Source organism: Pogona vitticeps, chromosome 4 (assembly GCF_051106095.1).
Source record: "Pogona vitticeps strain Pit_001003342236 chromosome 4, PviZW2.1, whole genome shotgun sequence".
Lineage (NCBI taxonomy): Eukaryota > Metazoa > Chordata > Lepidosauria > Squamata > Agamidae > Pogona > Pogona vitticeps.
This window is the reverse complement of record NC_135786.1, coordinates 164,984,730-165,002,924: the sequence shown is the minus strand read 5'-3', so window position 1 is coordinate 165,002,924 and position 18,195 is coordinate 164,984,730. Positions and strand designations below refer to the sequence as shown.

General features: G+C 38.9%; 1 protein-coding gene across 8 annotated transcripts in view; it reads left to right on the top strand.

The window, feature by feature from the left end:
* KIF13A (kinesin family member 13A) overlaps positions 1-18,195 on the top strand; it is a 90,104-nt gene that overhangs the window by 31,918 nt on the left and 39,991 nt on the right. For all 8 annotated transcript variants that reach the window (XR_013545217.1, XR_013545216.1, XR_013545215.1 and 5 more), the window contains 8 exons: positions 3,069-3,180; positions 3,601-3,813; positions 4,749-4,859; positions 5,938-6,072; positions 7,962-8,092; positions 12,447-12,533; positions 13,352-13,518; positions 14,184-14,382. Coding sequence is in view for 5 of the 8 variants with exons in the window: in XM_020798584.3 (XP_020654243.3) it covers positions 3,069-3,180; positions 3,601-3,813; positions 4,749-4,859; positions 5,938-6,072; positions 7,962-8,092; positions 12,447-12,533; positions 13,352-13,518; positions 14,184-14,382 (1,155 nt within the window). In the remaining 3 variants the exon portion in view is untranslated. The remainder of the gene's footprint in view (positions 1-3,068; positions 3,181-3,600; positions 3,814-4,748; positions 4,860-5,937; positions 6,073-7,961; positions 8,093-12,446; positions 12,534-13,351; positions 13,519-14,183; positions 14,383-18,195) is intronic.

Genomic DNA, 18,195 nt, shown 5'->3' with positions numbered 1-18,195 from the left:
TATTTAGATGTTTATGATAAAGAAATACATTGTTATACATTTGTACCTGCTCTTCTCCTCTTTTAATCCATTCAAGGAGAAGATATTTTCTGGGAGGACGGATGATTCAATAGCACTTCAGCCTGATGCAAATATGGCTGACTAGTCTTGTAATGACTGTTAACAATTTGAGAATCAATTTTAGGATCACATATTCTTCCTCGTTCTCCCTAACTTGGATTAATACTTCCATTCTGTTCCCTGTTGTGTGTAACCATGGTGGAGCATTAAATCTCACTGGCACTGCCAGGAATTTCTTAGCAACGTGTAGTTGCATGTTGTATGCAATAAATTCCAAATATGTAGTTGAGTTAACCTGTCTCGGCCTGTTGACAAAGGAAGTGGGGGAGGCAAAAGAAAAAAACTAAGACAATATCTGCAAAATAATAAATGGACAAAATCTGACATTGGGAATGGTAAAACAGAGCAATTGATTTCAAAACATTTCCAGCTCTCAGGGCACTCTGTTACAGACCTCAACGTGGCTATTGTAGCAGAAACAGACAGACAAATCACAAATGGACTCAGTCCATAATCATCCAATGACAATGGAAAAGGAAATTGATGGCAACATGTTCACAGTTACTTCGATGGGAGGATCTCTCTGAAAGCCTCCTCAAAGAGAAAGGTCTTTAACCACTTCTTGAAGTCTTGAAGGGAGGAGACCTGATGAATCTCCACCGGGAGATTGTTCCAAAGATGTGGGGCCACTACGGAGAAGGCTTAACTACTCATGGAGACCTTACAGTGGGGTCTTGACTTAAGAACGGCTTGAGTTAAGAACATTTTGACTTAAGAACCACTCTCATAGGAAAATATTGACTTGACTTACATACTTAGATTTGAGTTAAGAACTGAAAAAAACCCACGTGGGAGGCAGGGAAAGTGCAAAATGTGAACTTTCAGTTAACTGTTGGCCAGTGAAAAGGGTGCCTGTCTGCTTCCTCACTCCTCCCAGCGTTTAGAGAGTGGATTGGGAGACAGTCTTCAGACTGCCTGGTACTGTACTGCCTGGACTGTATTTTCCCTGCCTTCCCTAAACCTTTCTTGACCTAAGAAACAAAATATCCCCCTCTAGTGGTCGAAGGCAGAATAGCAGCTTCCCATTAGTTTCTATGGACGGAAAAGAGTAGATACGGATCAAATGGTTTTCAATGCATTCCTATGGGAAATGCAGATTTGACCTGAGAACTTTTTGACTTCCAATACGGATTAAGTTCTCAAGTCAAGACCCCACTGTATTTGCCTCCCTCTGTGGGAGACTGGCCTAAATGGAATGGATGGGCTGGGCTGATATTCTTGTGGGGAGACACTCCCAAACTGTTAAGGGTTTTGTGTGTGTTAAGACCAGTACCTTGAATCTGGCTTGAAAAGGCACAAGGAGCCAATGCAGTTGGGCCTGCACTGGGGAGATATGATCAAACTTTACCATCTCAGTGAACAACCTGGCCATTGAATTCTGCACCCATTTCAGTTTCTGAGCAACTTCACGAGATAGTTGATCCTGGAGATCACCAGTGCACAAATCAGTGTCATCACGGACCCATTCATTGATGTATGGACATAACTGGGCAATCAGCTGAAGCTAATTGAAGGCTGACCTCATGACAGTCACTATTTGATGTTCCCAAGAGAGGGCCAAGTCTAAGCTCACCCCCAAGTTACGCACTCGGTCCCCAAGAGGAAGGGTATCTCTATCCAACTTGGTTATAGCTGGCCAACCTGTCCGGGAGGGCTCCAACCAACAAGACCTCTGTTTTGTCCAGGTTCAGTTTCATCCTTTTAGCCCTGGTCCATGCTAATATTGAGGCCAGGCAACACTCCAGAACCCAGACAGCATCCACTGCGGAAGATGTAAAGGAGAGACAGTTGTGTGTCATCAGCCCACTGATGGTATCAAAAGCTGCTGAGAGATCAAGGAAAACCAGCAGGGTCATTTCTCCCCTATTGGCCTCCCTCAAAAGGTCATCATGCATCATGACGTGCCATGCAATGGCTTGAACCCAAACTGGAATAGATGAAGGTGGTCAGTTTCCTCCAGCAATGCCTGGAGCTGCTCTGCCACCATCCATTCAACCAACATACCCAGAAAAGGAATATTGGTGACTGGCCTCTAATTACTTAAATCATTGGTCACTGGATTAGGTTTTTTAGAAAGGGCCGTACTGTAGTTTCTTTTAACACATGTGGGCATCTGACCTTTTGGTCAATCAAAATTGATTGAGTTATTCACACGATACAGCCCATTCCACTTGTAACATCACTGGCCAATTTTAAAAGCTGTCATGGGCAGGGATAGATTGTAGAAGTGACTATTTTTTTTATTGCTAAAGTTGCCCCTCCCCCTCCCATTCTGAGGCTCCCAAAAGCTTTTCCGGGGCACAAGAGAACCTAGAGAGCTTCAGAACCTGAAAGGGTTATAGGAAGCTTTTAATCAGTTTATATTAGTTATTTCCAGTGTCGAACCCAGTGTACACTAACATAGATTTCTGCAACAGGATTTTGCCCAGTATTTGGTATTACAGGGAATGTACCATAATTAGTCATATCAGAAGGAATCACTTTTTTTATTTCATTGCATCAGTTCCTAATACTGCTATATTTTAAATCATCCAGTATTTTTTCTCTTGTGTATTAAAGTTATTATTAAATTATAAATAGAGCTGAAGCTTTGATACTCTTACTGTTTTCATGACCAATTGTTAATTCTGGTTAAAGTGTTCTGATACAGAGCAATTTTGATTTTATCTCTTTTATTATTTCTTGAAGACTATTTCTTTCCTATCCTTTTATTGCCTTTGTCTCTCTTGTATGTACCAAGTTCTTGGGTGGTCCTGGGGCCGCTATTTATTTGACTGCATGTGGTGCTCCTGTTGCAGACTACTGTTCAAATCCTTTGCAAACTTTCACAAGTTCTGGAGTTTATTGTATATTGAAGAGCCTGCTTTGTCTTGCAGGACTAGGCCTTGTTAATGTTATGCAAAATACTGTTTTATGTTCAATCTTGTGATAATTTGTTGTTCTTCTAGGTCACTATCAACACTAGGTTTGGTTATTTCGTCACTTGCAGACCAAGCAGCAGGAAAGGGGAAAAACAAATTTGTGCCTTACAGAGACTCTGTACTCACCTGGCTTCTCAAGGTAAAACATGGCCCTTTCATATTTCAGAGTAAGAGATGGATATGTCATGGCTTGATACCACAGTTCCTTGCATACCAGTATACATACTTTCAGTGCATTTAGAAAAAAATTAGCGATATAGATTGCTCCCAGTGTTGCAGATTATTCACACAGTCCTGACATTTTAGAAAAGCTATTTGTTTGCCAATTTAATTTTTATACAGTCACTTCTAATGCTGAGAATGAAACATATTTAATGCATTGTAGGTCAGATGCAAAAGAATGAAATTTATCTCATTTTAAAGATCATTAAATATAAGCATACAGGGAACTGCATCCAGTTTTAAGCTCAGCTAGAGCAGATCCATTGAAATTAAGTTGCCTTTTATTTTTTTCCATCTGTCATGTCTACTTAATGTATTCATTAATACCACTCTTTAGGACAACTTGGGAGGAAATAGCCAAACAGCAATGATAGCTACAATTAGTCCAGCAGCTGATAATTATGAAGAAACACTCTCTACATTGAGGTATGCAGACAGAGCTAAACGGATAGTTAATCATGCTGTGGTAAATGAAGATCCAAACGCCAGGGTCATCAGAGAACTGCGTGAGGAAGTAGAGAAGTTGAAAGAACAGCTTTCCCAGGCAGAGGTAAAGTCTGTACAAATGTTACTTTTACCTGTGGTGCTTGTGTGAAATGTGTCTGTGACGTTCCACCCAGTGTTCCCTGTTTGTTTCCCCCAAACCAGGGTTCACTCTGGTGACGTTTTCTCTTTCATCCACTGCCACCAGTGCATATCCCTTATCCACATTTGCACAATACTTGAATCCGACACTTGCTGTCAACATAACTTGTTTATTTAGCTTGAATTTGAATCACAGATGTTCTTTTTAATCATCCTATAGAATCACTCATTAAACTTCTTATCTTTGGTTACACATTCAATTCTTCATTGGTTTTATTGATTTATTCACTTTAACCAACGTATTTATAATATCAGTTCTCTCAACTTCTCTATCTATCTTGACTATTCCATTTCTCTCCTCTACATACTCATTCTCTCTTTCACCTTCTCCCTTCCTAATGCTCCCTCTCTAACTGCCTCCCTGACTCCGCCCCTCCTATGCTCTCATAGGCTCCTGCACTTGAGCTTCAGCTATGATTGACAGGAGTGACGTGGGCATTCCGTCACAGTGTCTTTTCACTTGGTTATGGTTTTTCCAGCAAGGAATGTGAAGACGTTAGGCTTCCTTTTTGAAGCAGATCTAAAATAAGTTTAATGATCTCCTCTGATATAAAACTTGAATCCCAATTAGTTTTGTTTGAAAGTATGTTTGAAAGTTTGCTTATTAGAAGGGAAAGAAATATATATCTGATAAAGAGAAATAAACATTTTGAGTGTTTTGAGTGTTCAGTCTCAAAGCGGTGAAAATGTTTACAGCCATGATGCTTCTGTTGTGACCTAATCATAGTTTAATTGTCTGACACAGGCAAATGAAAGGTTTAGTAGAATGGGTTTCACAGTTGTTCAAGACTGGTCTGGAATCTTGAGAGAGTTGTAATTGTCACTTTTTTAAATCTTAAGGCCATGAAGGCACCAGAGTTGATGGAAAAGTTGGAAGAATCTGAAAAGTTAATAAAAGAATTGACTGTCACCTGGGAGGAGAAGTTAAGGAAAACAGAAGAAATTGCACAGGTATTCAAGTATTTTCTGTATTGTTTATGCCAAAGAACTTTCCATCACTTAGCCTACTTAACAGAAATTAACAACTTTTACATTTCCAGAAGTGATCTGGCTGTGACCATGTTGTTTCCCTTAATTTCCTGTGTATCTTACTATGCAACTGAATGTGTCTTTCATAGAAAAAACTTCAAAATTTAATATGTTAACAGGGAACATCCAGATAGCTAACACACAATCCTAGCATACTTTGTGTGTTTGCATAGGCTTTGTTCAGGACTTAAATTTAAAAAAGCATCAAGCTTTCCTCATTATAGCATTAATTTTGACAGCTCAGATTTCATCATATTTTCATCCCCTGTGAGCATCATGCATACCTTCTTATAGCAAAGCTGAAGATATTCTGATTTGGAACAGGTACATTAATATGTGGCTTAACTTGGCCTGAATGAGTCATGCTTTAGTTTATTTTTATATTTTGTGTCCTTTTCCTGAAAAATTTGCAAGGAAATATAGGAGATGTATTTTACCCAGTCATTATAATATCTTTAGTCTTAAATAGTTGTTAGCCACCAAGAAGCAATGTGAAAAAATAGTGATCATGGGGAGGAAGAGTTTATATTCTAAAACTGCATTTTATAGATATACTAAGCTTTAAAATTAAATATTGTTATTTATTACGTTAAGCAATGCTACTGAGTAGTCATAATAGAATCATAATTTATGAAATATTTTCTTAAATAACCTTTCATGCATTAAAAAAATTAGCTGGATGAAGATTAATGTAGACTTTTTCCATTGGTGTTGTTTAATGTGAAAAATGCTGCTTCTGGTCACAAAAGAATCAGTTTTACATTTCAAGGTAGAGTGCTGTTATATGTGAGAGATGCATCTAAATCCAGAGATGATATTCCTCTTATGTAGCCTTTTGTGAATATGGAAGAATCTATGTGTTGTGATCTACTGAAGGAACTCTTATATAAGCATTTACAGAGGAATGCTATCTGCTGTTTTTCTTCCGCTCATGATTTTTTGGATACAGCCCATAACATTTAGATTGTGATGATTTTCAGAGTTTCTGTGTATTTTACAGGAGAGACAAAAGCAGCTAGAGAGTATGGGCATTTCCCTTGAATCTTCTGGGATAAAAGTTGGAGAAGACAAGTGCTATCTGGTGAATCTAAATGCAGATCCTGCACTCAATGAATTATTAGTTTATTACCTAAAGGTACCAGTGAATATGAATTCTGTCACAATACATAATTGCTAAATACTCTGTAGTAGCCTTTTTAAAATGGCAGTACTAATTCGTTACATTTGTTACATTTATATCCCACCCATCTAGTGCCTAAGCACTTCTCTGGGTGGCTAAGAATAGTTAAAACACAACTGCTCAGTCTCACCGACAAGGACATAAATAACAAGAACCAATACTCGTAAACATTATAATCCAGAATGTCCAAAAAAAGAAGGAAATCTGCACAGCAATTCAAAATCAATAGTCAGTTCAATTCAGTTCAGTTCATGGGTTCACAAGGATGTCAGAGGGGGTAAAATATTTCTAAAGGCCTCTTTAAATGACATAGTTTTACTTGTTTCCTGTACATCAGGAGGGAAGGAGCCTGGCGTATATTAGTGAGTAACACATTCCATAGTGTTGTGGCCACCACTGAAAAGGCCTGATTCAGGGTGGTAGTTTTCCGGGCCTCTCTAGAGATACAGTGGTGCCTTGCAAGACGGGCGCTCCGTTTAACGATGAATCCGCATTACGACAAGGTTTTTGCGATCGCAAAAGCGATCGCAAAACGACATTTTGAATGGGGGGATTTTGCTGCGCGATGATCAGTTCCCTTTTTCGGGAACTGATTTTCGCTTTCCGATGATCAAAACAGCTGATTGTCGGGTTTTCAAAATGGCCGCCGGGTGCTCAAAATGGCTCCCCACTGTGTTTAGGAGCCATTTTTCACTGCACAGGCACCCGAAAATGGCCGCCCCTATGGAGGATCTTCGCTGGACGGTGAGTTTTTAGCCGATTGGAACGCATTAACCAGGTTTTAATGCGTTTCAATGGCTTTTTTATTTTCGCTTTATGACGTTTTCGTTCTACAGCGATTTCGCTGGAACGAATTAACGTCGTAATGCGAGGCACCATTGTATTTAAAAAATGTAGCAGGTCTGCTATTTCTATTGTCCTCTTGCCCACCAGAGGACAGCACACTATTGAAGTGTAAATATTGATGGGAGCAGTTTAAAAGAAAACATTGTAGCAATTAATATTTGATTATACACTTTATAAAGTAAAGACATGAGATTTTATTGTTCTTAATGTTGCAGAAGATTGCAAAAGATAATATGAAGCACTCCTTACCCTAATTCTTCATTATAGTAGTGGTACTCTGGGATTTAGAATGCTAGATTTTTATTATCTGTTTTAAACGTCTGCTGCTAGTTCTACAAATATCTTTTACTCCTGTGAATTTGATGTCAGAATGAACATAGTCATATTGGAAAGAAAAATGACTGGGGTGATTTAGTGTTTATATACAGTTTATTAATAAACATTTGTAGATTTGCATATTGACTTTTTTTTCAGTGAGCTCTTCCGCTGAGATTTTTATTTTTAAAAATAATAGTGCCAGTTCAGATCTCCAATTATAGAGCACCTGGATTGTTTTCTAACAGTTTTATTTATGTCATCATTGTGATTAAACCTATTTTTAAAATCTTTCCTCATTATGCGTTCCTAATAGCATGACTTCTTGTACCTATCTGATAGACCCAAAATAATTCCTGTTGGGATTTTTGGCAGAAAATGCTATGAACAGTCATGCCATAAAAACACTACTGTCTTATAAAGATTATTGGTTGTTGTTAGATGCAGCACTGTGGTTTGGTATTCCTATAATATATTCTTATTTCTCTGAAATTCAATTTAGAGAGCGGTTTCTAAGATGGCAATCCTGTATCCCATGCCACTCCACCTCTATTTTTTTCTGGTGTAATAAATATGAATATAGGATGAGTAGAGAAAATTGAATATACTTTCTAATTAGAAGGTTTTTACTTAGCATTAATATGAGCAGCAGAATTCATTTTCATTCTTTCTGTCTTAATCAGGATCATACACGGATTGGTGCAGATACCTCACAGGATATACAGCTATGTGGGATAGGGATACAACCAGAGCATTGTGAAATTCACATTGCACCAGATGGGGAGGTTTCTCTTTCACCAAAAGAGAATGCAAGGTAATGACAACTGTAAAATCAATTTGGTTTTACAATCAGAGACAACTATACCTCACCTGACAGATATGTTTTATTTCAGTTTATGTTTTTATGCTACTACTTTTCATAAAATGTTAAGCATTTGCACAGATTCCACAAACTCTATTATTGTACCTAGTTGGTATATGCCTTCCTGGAGATAAGACATCTGCTTTACCTAACAAGGCACTAGTGTCCATGTAACTTGTGGAGTAAACACTCCTCTAAGCTGACTTAGATTTGAAACTTAATTTGAAAGTTATAGTTTAACACAAATTTATAGAATATAGCATATTTCGTTTCACATAAATTTTGCTGTGATTTCTACAAGGTATATTGTGGTGTGCTGTACTGAATGCTGTAGACTTGCAAGAGAACAAAACTTCCAAACAGATGATATTCACTGTTTGTTGTGGTAGAATTACATTGCTGAAATGAGTCTTTTTTTGACTGGCAAGAACAAAGAATGTCATTGGAGAAAAAAACTCAACAGTTGTGCGTCATCTAAAATTCTTTAATAGGAACAATTTACCAGAATTGCAGCTGACAGCAGACAAGAAGAACTCATTTCATCGGTAATTCTGATGGCAAATTAGAAGTACACTAGGACCCCATATCTGCATGATTGGTATCCACATTTTCAAGTATCCAGTCTTAAAATACTAAAAATATTAAATGAAAAAATCCAGAAATATGTTTTTATATGATATGCTTACCACAACTGGCCAGTAAGGGAAACAGACACTATTCTATATCGATAACTTGCTGCCATTTTGCCTCGTCTTCTGCCAGCTTGAGGTGATTCCCTCTACCTCCCAAGTCTCATTGTCACCAGCCACCCTCGGTTATTGTCCTTACAGGTACAGAGAGAGCTCCGGGCCTCAAAGACTGTAGGGTTTGCTATTATCCATAGTTTTTTGTATCTGTGGGTGGGGCTTCGAACCAATCCCCTGCAGATACGGGGATCCTGCTGTAATATAGTGGTATGGAGATGAAGCAAAGCAGTGCTTTACAAAGTTACTTGACAACAAGGGGAGAAAATTAGCAAAGTTAATTTTAAAAAGTCTGGAAGATCTATTGAAGGTAGACGAAGTGTATAAAGATCTAGGGGAGATAAATCAGATTCACAAAACGGTTTCAGAGGGCATGAAAAATGGCAGAATGCTTAGAGAGACAGAAACACAGAGTGAAAGAAGAGAAATAAGAGAGGGAATCGTATTTTTTGCTCCATAAGACGCACCTTTCCATAAGACGCACCATTTTTTTAGGAGAAGAAAAGAGGAAAATATAATCTGTTTTCTTCGCTCCATAAGACGCACAAACTTTCTACCCCCTGTTTTGTGGGAAAAAATGCGTCTTATGGTGCAAAAAATACGGTACTTAAAAAGATGGAAAATAAGAAGGGGGCCCTTAAGGTTGAAAAACATGTATATATTTAACTTTGGGAATTATAAAGGGGCATATCCTTTATATTAAAAAGTAGAATTAAATTGAAATAAGGGAACCCTAACCAGGGTAAAGATGTAATGGGGGGGGGTTCGTTTTAGGTAAATTAAACTAGATATAAAGTCAGGGCATGGATCTGGAACCATTTTTATTAAGAATGTTATTACGAAATCTTGAGAATATTATATATTATGAAAGTAGTATTATGATAGTAGTCATATTATATACTAAAATATGTATATGAATGGTTTGAATGTTTGAAAGATATCTGGAATTAGGGGGGACAACTGGGAAGACACAGATGTAAAAAACAAATAATTGCAAAAAACAAATAATTGTAAGCAAACCATGTAACATGATGTTTGACAAGCACAAACCAATTTAGATAGAGTGAAAAACTAATGAAATTGTTTTTGAAAAAAAGGTACTTGACAACAGTGGGAATACTGAAGTATTGGTTTGTGAGTAGTGAGAGAAGTAATCGTTTTGATGGGTTTTTCTGGGAGGAAATGATGTAAAAGATTTACTTCACAATTTTTTGTAACTAAATTTAACTCCAGGGTAGATTTTGTACAAATGACACTGTCTCTCCAAATTTGTCTCATAGCCTATAATAATGTTTCCCCCTGTTTTTAGTTGCTACTAACCTACTTCAGTTAAAGTGACTTAATTCTGGAAGATTCTGTGTAACTTAAGATGCAGCTTATGGACATCCTCATTAAGATTTTAACTGGGTTTGTGCAAACTGTTTACAGTGAACAGCCTGGGACCCTCTTACTTACGGTTGTGCTACATGTTATATTGCTACAATAGAAGTACTCTCCTGTTTACTGCAAGGAGGTGCTGCAACAGCATAATTAATTGTCAGTCAGAATCAGTGTCCTGTTAGTTATAGCCTTCATGATTTAACAATGAGTACATGGCTTATGCATTTATTTCATGCATGTTTGACCTTTGAAGACAGAAAAATTAGATCAGAATTTTTTCTTATGAGGCATCCCTGTGCTGAATCAGAATAAATCTCCCTCAGTCTTCTCCAGGTTAAGTGAATTGGTAGTTCATCTGTTGATATATGTTAATCCCAGAGCTGGGAATGGTAGGCTTTCTTTCTCCCACTGTAGTATTTCTGTGTGTCTTGGAGGGGACGTGAAGCAGGATACAAATTTTTGGTTACACGAGTAGGATAGTTTCCTTTCTACAATGGGGTCTCGACTTACGAACGACCCTACTTGCGAACAATTCAACTTACGAACCCGCCAGATAGGGAAATAAAGACTCGACATACAAACTTCCCTCGAGTTACGAACAGGAAAAAAGTGCCCCCTCCCTTCCCTTCGAGGCTTCTGGAGGGGAAAAAAGGTCAGAAACTTAAAAATAAATAAAAGAAAGTCACTTACCAGGCCTTGGTAGCCCCCGAATTGCAGGAAAAAGAACAGCAAACAGATAAAAGCCGACACACAGAAGGGAGCCTGGCAGCCATTTTGTGCTTTTCTCTGCTCCTGCCCCCTTCTCTCCCTGCCTAACAGCTGATCGGCTGGCTCCAGACTCCTGCTTGTGTGTCTTTGTGCTGAAAAAATCAGCACAACATGCTTTAAAACATACTTTAAAATTGGCTTAGTTGAAAAAAAAAAGATTTCAAAAGTGCTTTGCAAACTGTTCCCTGCCTCCCCCCTCCTTTCCTGAACTTTTCTTGAATTAAGGAAAAAAAAAATATCCCCCTCTAGTGGTAGAAGGCGGAATAGCAGCTTCCCATTAGTTTCTATGGACGGAAAAGAGCAGATACGGATTAAATGGTTTTCAATGCATTCCTATGGGAAATGCAGATTCGACCTACAAACTTTTTGACCTACAAACCGCCTTCCAATACAGATTAAGTTTGTAAGTTGAGATCCCACTGTACCATCGTTTTCAGTCACACTCTTCCCTTTTCCTCACAGATCCAAAGAGAATTGTAACAAGTACTGTAGGCAGAGGTGAACTGAGCTACTATTTTGCTTCTGTGTTTAGCAATACGTCCAGCTGTGGTCAGGGCCAATTCAAGACTCTGCTGGGCCCTGGGCAAAAAATATAATAGTAGGGGCCCCTTCCTCCTCCCTCCCTCTTCATTACCTCCCACCTAAATAGGTCATACAACATGAACAGTGTAAGTGGGGGGGGGGAGACCACCCACAGTTCTGGCTCCAAGAATTAATCAATACTGGCAGGTAAGATATTGTTCTCTGATAGAAGGAGAATTTTACAAACACACCATTTCAATGCATAAACTTTGTATATTATGCGAATGAGCAGTAAATACATAGACATGGTGTATCATGCTAATGACCAATGCATAAACCTTGTACATCATGCTAATACCCTCTGTGCCTCCAGACAGCTTGTCAGTGTCAGCCCCCAAACAGCATCTCTGTGTTATTTTAGCCCCCTAACAGACTCTCTCTACCATCTTTGCCCCGAAAACAGCCTCTGAATGCTATGCCTGCTACTGTTAGCTCCCCCAGGCCAGGGTCCTTAATGACACAGGTGGCAGGAGGAAAGGTGGTGTGCATGGCCGGTGCTACAGTGTGAGGTCACACATCATGGTTGTGTCACATGACCTCAGCACACAAGACTGCAAAGGCCCAGCAAGCAGCGGACAGTGCAGGCTGTGTAGCACCATCACAGAGGAGAGAGAAAAAATCCCCCCTCTTCGTGTGGGCCCCTACAGACAGTGGACCCTGGGCATATGCCCACTTTGCCCTCTGAATAAAGTGACACTGGTTGTGGTCCAGAATGAGTAAGAGGCTGTGGCGGAGTAGAATTGGTATTGCATGAGTTTACTATTTCGGAGTTTGAGGACGTGTATAAAAGGGGATGATTTTGATTGTAACAATATTGTGCTTTTTTTTTCCAGATCTTGTGTAAACGGCAGTTTGGTGTGTTCTGAAACACAACTGTGGCATGGTGATAGAATCTTATGGGGAAACAACCATTTTTTTAGGTATTAGATAATTTTTTCAACCTAAATCAAGTCCAAATATAAGCAGCAAATATTTTTGCTTCCAAATGGCAGTTCCCAATTGTTCTAATTTAGAATTTTGTAAAGCTAGGTTTCCTAGACTAGCAATAGATGGTATACAGATTATTTGATCTTTTAGGCTTTTAAGAATGCTGCAGAATATGTTCTGAGATTATTCTTCTTTTATCATGGTAACTGTGTTGGAGAGAGCATAAGTCTGTGGGGATACTTCCTTAATACTAGTGTTCATCTAGTCTAAATGTTGGTATAGATCCAACTGGTGATCACGAGCATTACAATTACAGAGTAGGTTTTGAACTGCATGCATGCTGAGATGAAAAATAGTGAAAGCAACATGTATATTTACATAAAACACTATTGTAATGCAGAACATGATATTTCTTTTTGATTTTATCTTTTACTGTTTGGGAGGAAGAGAATAATATAAATTGCTTGATTCACTTTTAGATGCTTTCCTTTCATTGATGGTCCATATCATCTAACAGTTCCACAAATTGGGGGTGGGGGTGGGGGAGACAGTAAAACAAAAAAGATTGCTGAGCAATTGAGATGTCCCTTGTTGGATGTGCACTCTTTTTTCAGAACCTGTATAACGGCCAATAAGTACAATCACATCTCTAGCCCACTGCCTCCAGCTTCTTTTGCCCTTCCCCTTTTGTTGGAACAAGTTTTCATTCCTCCCCCCCCCCCCCAAAATCAGGACAGTGATTCTTACCTTACCTGTTGTTTTTCTGTATCCACCAAGACCTTTGATAACTATGCTATTAATTTTTTAATAGAATCAATCTACCTAAGAGGAAGCGGCGAGATTGGTTGAAAGACTCTGAAAAGGAGATGCTGTTAGCAGAACATGATCTAGATGCAGCTAGTGAAGCTTCTTCAGAACCAGACTATAACTATGAATTTGCACAAATGGAAGTTATAATGAAAACACTGAATAGCAATGGTAAGAATATGGTTGTTCAGAGCTAGTGAAAATGCCAGACAAGAGCACAGAAATTTCTGGAATGTAGTACAGTAATATATTTTCAGTCTATTCTCTTGTTTCCCATTATGACATCTCTTCCTAGAAAGCCACTAAATAGGCAACGATCATGTCTTCCTTATCAGTCTTAACACAGTGAAGATAAGGAATACCTGACTGTTCCTTATATAGTGACTTTTTGAGAACAGAAGTGATATTGGAACAAATCATGTTATTTGAGCAAAAGTATTTCCATTTTGACAGACCGATCCCAGATACCCTTACTTAGGAAAAAGTCTCAGAGCTGTGTAGAATTTACTTCCAGTTAAGTGTGCTTTGGTCCGAAATCTTAATATTGTTACTTCTTTGACCAATTATGAAGTGGTAGTGGTTGTGCGCCAATCCGTGAAGCTCAGCATTTTTTTTCCTCCCTCTTTTCACGTTCTTCTTGTGATAACGGGACCCTGGTGACAGAAAATAACACATAAAATCTCATCTTCTGACCTCCCTTTGGATCATTGTAGCTGTATGATTGTTTTCTTTCATGTGTAAAGAAATAACAAAGTTGGCGTATACTATCATGGTAGCTTAAATTTCAGCAATATAAGGAATGAATGTTAAGATATGATTGCTTCCTTTCTGTCTAGATCCAGTACAAAATGTGGTACAGATTTTGGAGAAACAGTATTTGGAAGAGAAGCGCAGTGCTTTGGAGGAGCAGAGGATGATGTATGAGCGTGAGCTGGAGCAACTCCGGCAGCAGCTCTCTCCAGTGCGATATCAGCACTGTAGTGACAGCGCCTCCCACACTGCTCAGCAGAAAGTGAATATCTGGTCAGAAGAGAGGTAAGTTCTTAAACTGTGCATAATTGAAACACAAAAGGAATGCCGGAAAAATACAAAACACTGGGAATGTAGATCTTGTTAAAAATAATTCTATTAGGTTTAAATTATTATTAGCATTAGAGAGTAACACTTTCCCATTTGCTTCTGGTCAATATGATATTTGTCCTATTCTTTCCAAACAATTACACCTCTGTATATTCCCAGATTCAAGGAGATCATTAATCTTAACTGCATAATAATTTAAGACCCTTGTAACATTTGGTACATAAAGAGGAGAGAATGAAGATGAGGTCAAAGCAAGAATGGTCAGTTGTAACCAAGGTTATTTTCTAGTCACAGTTAAGTACAATCAAAAACAAAAAGCCGCCTAGAGTGGTCTTTTAGGCCAGATCGGCGGGGTATAAATAAAATAAAATAAAATAAAATAAAATATAAATAAATAAATAAATAAATAAATAAATAAATAAATAAATAAATAAATAAATAAATAAATAAATACAATTTTGAAATATAGATTGCATAGACTTAATTATATGCTTCAATTATGCAAATGTAATAAGTGCAAATTTACACCTACAAATGCAGATTGAGACACAAAACTGTATGATTCATTATTGTTCTATCAGAAGTATAGTGCTCACTTGCAGTGCAATTATTGTAGGACTGATTAGAGGGGGAAAGTTGAAATAACATTCAGGAGCTGTAGGGAGCTTAGAAGGCCTGTGCATTAGCTCAGTTGGGTGCTGGCCCCCTTTGTATCCCATTGTGGTTTCTCTGCACGTGAGCAGTATGCATGCACAGTTGGACTTAGATGAGCTCTCAGAATTTCAGTCAGAAGGAAGATGAAATACTACTGTAAGTTATTCAGTGAGGTTCATAGGAAAACTTTGAAGAGAGATTCAAGTTAACCTAAATGTTTAGAAAGGGTCTCTGTAGCAGAGGCAGAATAATAGAACAATGCTGCTGATTGTTGTTGCTGCACTTGTATTTAGGCCGAGTTTTATTCACTGTGTGTTAAAAAACATTTCAAAAGTAACCTAAATATTGAAATAATAAAATACAGTTGAGTATACTCAACTTATACAGTACAGTATTTTGTTAATATACAATTTAATTTGTATTTTCTTATTTAACTGAATTAATTTTCACAGTGCTGCAACTCTCACATCGACAAACATTATTTTGGATTTTAACATTTTAAAGTAGAGGTGATTGATCCTACCTTTTCAGGAAGCTTAGAGTTTTTAAACCCAGTAACATATTATTTTTGTACATTCCTGGAGAATTGCAGCATGTATGCTGTCCTGTTTACATACGATCCATCTCACTATTTATGGTCAATTTTTTAGCAGGATGGCATCAAGTGTCCCTGCCCTGTGAGCTCCTCTTCACAGATGAAGAGTTACACTCATGGAAGGGGACTCTTTATAGAGGAGCAACATAGGATACCACCCACAGATAATAATGAGAGATTATGTTGTGATAAAAGATTACACTAAACAGTTCAGAGTATATTCGCGAAGGCTTTCACGGCCGGGATCTAATGGTTGTTGTGGGGTTTTCGGGCTCTTTGGCTGTGTTCTAAAGGTTGTTCTTCCTAACGTTTCGCCAGTCTCTGGGCTGGCATCTTCAGAGGACAGCACTCTGTGCTCTGGTGTAGTTGCATTGGGAGTGCAGTATTTATGGCTGTAAGATAGGCTTTTGTCTTTTTCTATAGATGGGTGATTAGTGTGTATTGTTGTGGGTGTATTGTTGTGCTAAGGAGAAGAGATTATCTGTTCCTGTGGTTGATGGGTGTCATTAGCTGGTCTTTTGTGTGTAGTGATCCCCTGTCCTTGTGGCTGGGTAGAGTTCATTGACCTTTTGCACACTGTATTTTTGAGAGCTGGGAGCCAAGTTTTGTTGAGCTTCACACTTTCCTCTTTTTTGTTGAAGTTTTGCTGGTGCTTGTGGATTTCAGTTGCTTCCCTGTGCAGTCTGACGTAATGATTGCTGGTGTTGTCCAGTATTTCAGTATTTTGGAATAGAATTTCATGTCCAGTTTGTTTCAGGGCATGTTCAGCTACTGCCGATTTTTCTGGTTGTTTTGTCTGCTGTGTCTCTCATATTCTTTGATTCTGGTGTGGATGCTTTGTTTTGTGGTTCCAATATATACCTGGCCACAACTGCAAGGTATCCGGTATACTCCTGCAGTAGTGAGGGGGTCCCTTCTGTCCTTTGTTGACCGAAACATTTGTTGTATTTTTTGGTGGACTTGAATACTGTTTGTAGGTTGTATTTTTTTCAAAAGTTTCCCCATGCGGTCCGTGACCCCTTTGATGTATGGCAGAAATACTTTATTTGTGGGTGGCTGTTTTTCTTCTTCAGTTCAGTGTTGTTTTCTTGGTTTGATGGCTCTTGTGATTTCATTTTTGGAGTAGCCATTTGCCTGTAGGGCCAATTCAGATGGCTGAGTTCAGTGCTAAGAAACTGAGCTTCACAGTTCCGATTTGCACGGTCTACCAGTGTTTTGATTATGCCTCTTTTTTGCTGTGAGTGGTGGTTGGTGTTTTTGTGTAGGTACCGGTCTGTGTGGGTGGGTTTCCTGTAGACCTTGTGTCCCATTTGGAGGTCAGTTTTGCGTAGGACCATGACATCTAAGAAAGGGAGTTGGCCCTCTATTTCTTTTTCCATGGTGAATTGTATATTTGGGTGGATGCTGTTGAGATGGTTGAGAAATTCTTCCAGTTTTTCTTCACCTTGACTCCAAATTGCAAAGGTGTCATCCACATATCAGAACCAGACTGTGGGTGCAAGGGGTGAGGAAGCCAGGGCCAGTTTTTCAAAATGCTCCATGTAGAAGTTTGCTATAACTGGGCTGAGGGGCTGCCCATGGCCACTCCATCTGTCTGTTCATAAAATTCATTATCCCACTGGAAATAGCTGGTTGTTAGGCAGTGTTGGAACAATACACACTAATCACCCATCTACAGAAAAAGACAAAAGCCTATCTCACAGCCATAAATACTGCACTCCCAAAGCCAACTACACCAGAGCACAGAGTGCTGTCCTCTGAAGATGCCGGCCACAGAGACTGGCGAAACGTTAGGAAGAACAACCTTCAGAACATGGCCAAAGAGCCCGAAAACCCCACAACAACCAGTTCAGAATATGGTAGTTCAGTGGTGCCCTGCTAGACAATGACCTCGCAAAATGACGAATCCGCATGACAATGAGTTTTTGCGATCGCTATAGAGCTTCACAAAACAGTGTTTCCTATGGGCTATTTTCGCTGGACGATATTTCGTCCGTGCTTCACAAGACTTTTCTTTTCAGGACCGATGCTTCGCAAGACGACGATTTTCATAGCTCGGTCCGCGACTCGCAAAACGGGTGTTTTCGGGACCGATGCTTCGCAAGACAGCGATTTTAACAGCTGATCGGCACTTCGCAAAATGGCTTCCCTATGGGCGATTTTGGCAAAACGACTACGATATTCCCCATTGGAATGCATTAAATCGATTTCAATGCATTCCAGTGGGGAAACGCTTTTCGCAAGACAATGTTTTCACAAGACAGCTATTTCAATGGAATGGATTAACATCATCTTGCGGGGCATCACTGTTCTCTAGTTGATGCAGAGACGTCCACTGAGGATGTGTTTTGCCTTATTATTGCCCAGACCAGATGACAGGAAATATGTGACTTTAGAGAAACTTGGATCCTGAAGCTTTCTTTCATCAGTCTTGTTTTCTGCATCCGCCCACATCAGATCCTCGGCATGAGCTCCATTAGTTTCTTGGTGTCTTTGGCTTTCTTCCTTTTCACCTTTCT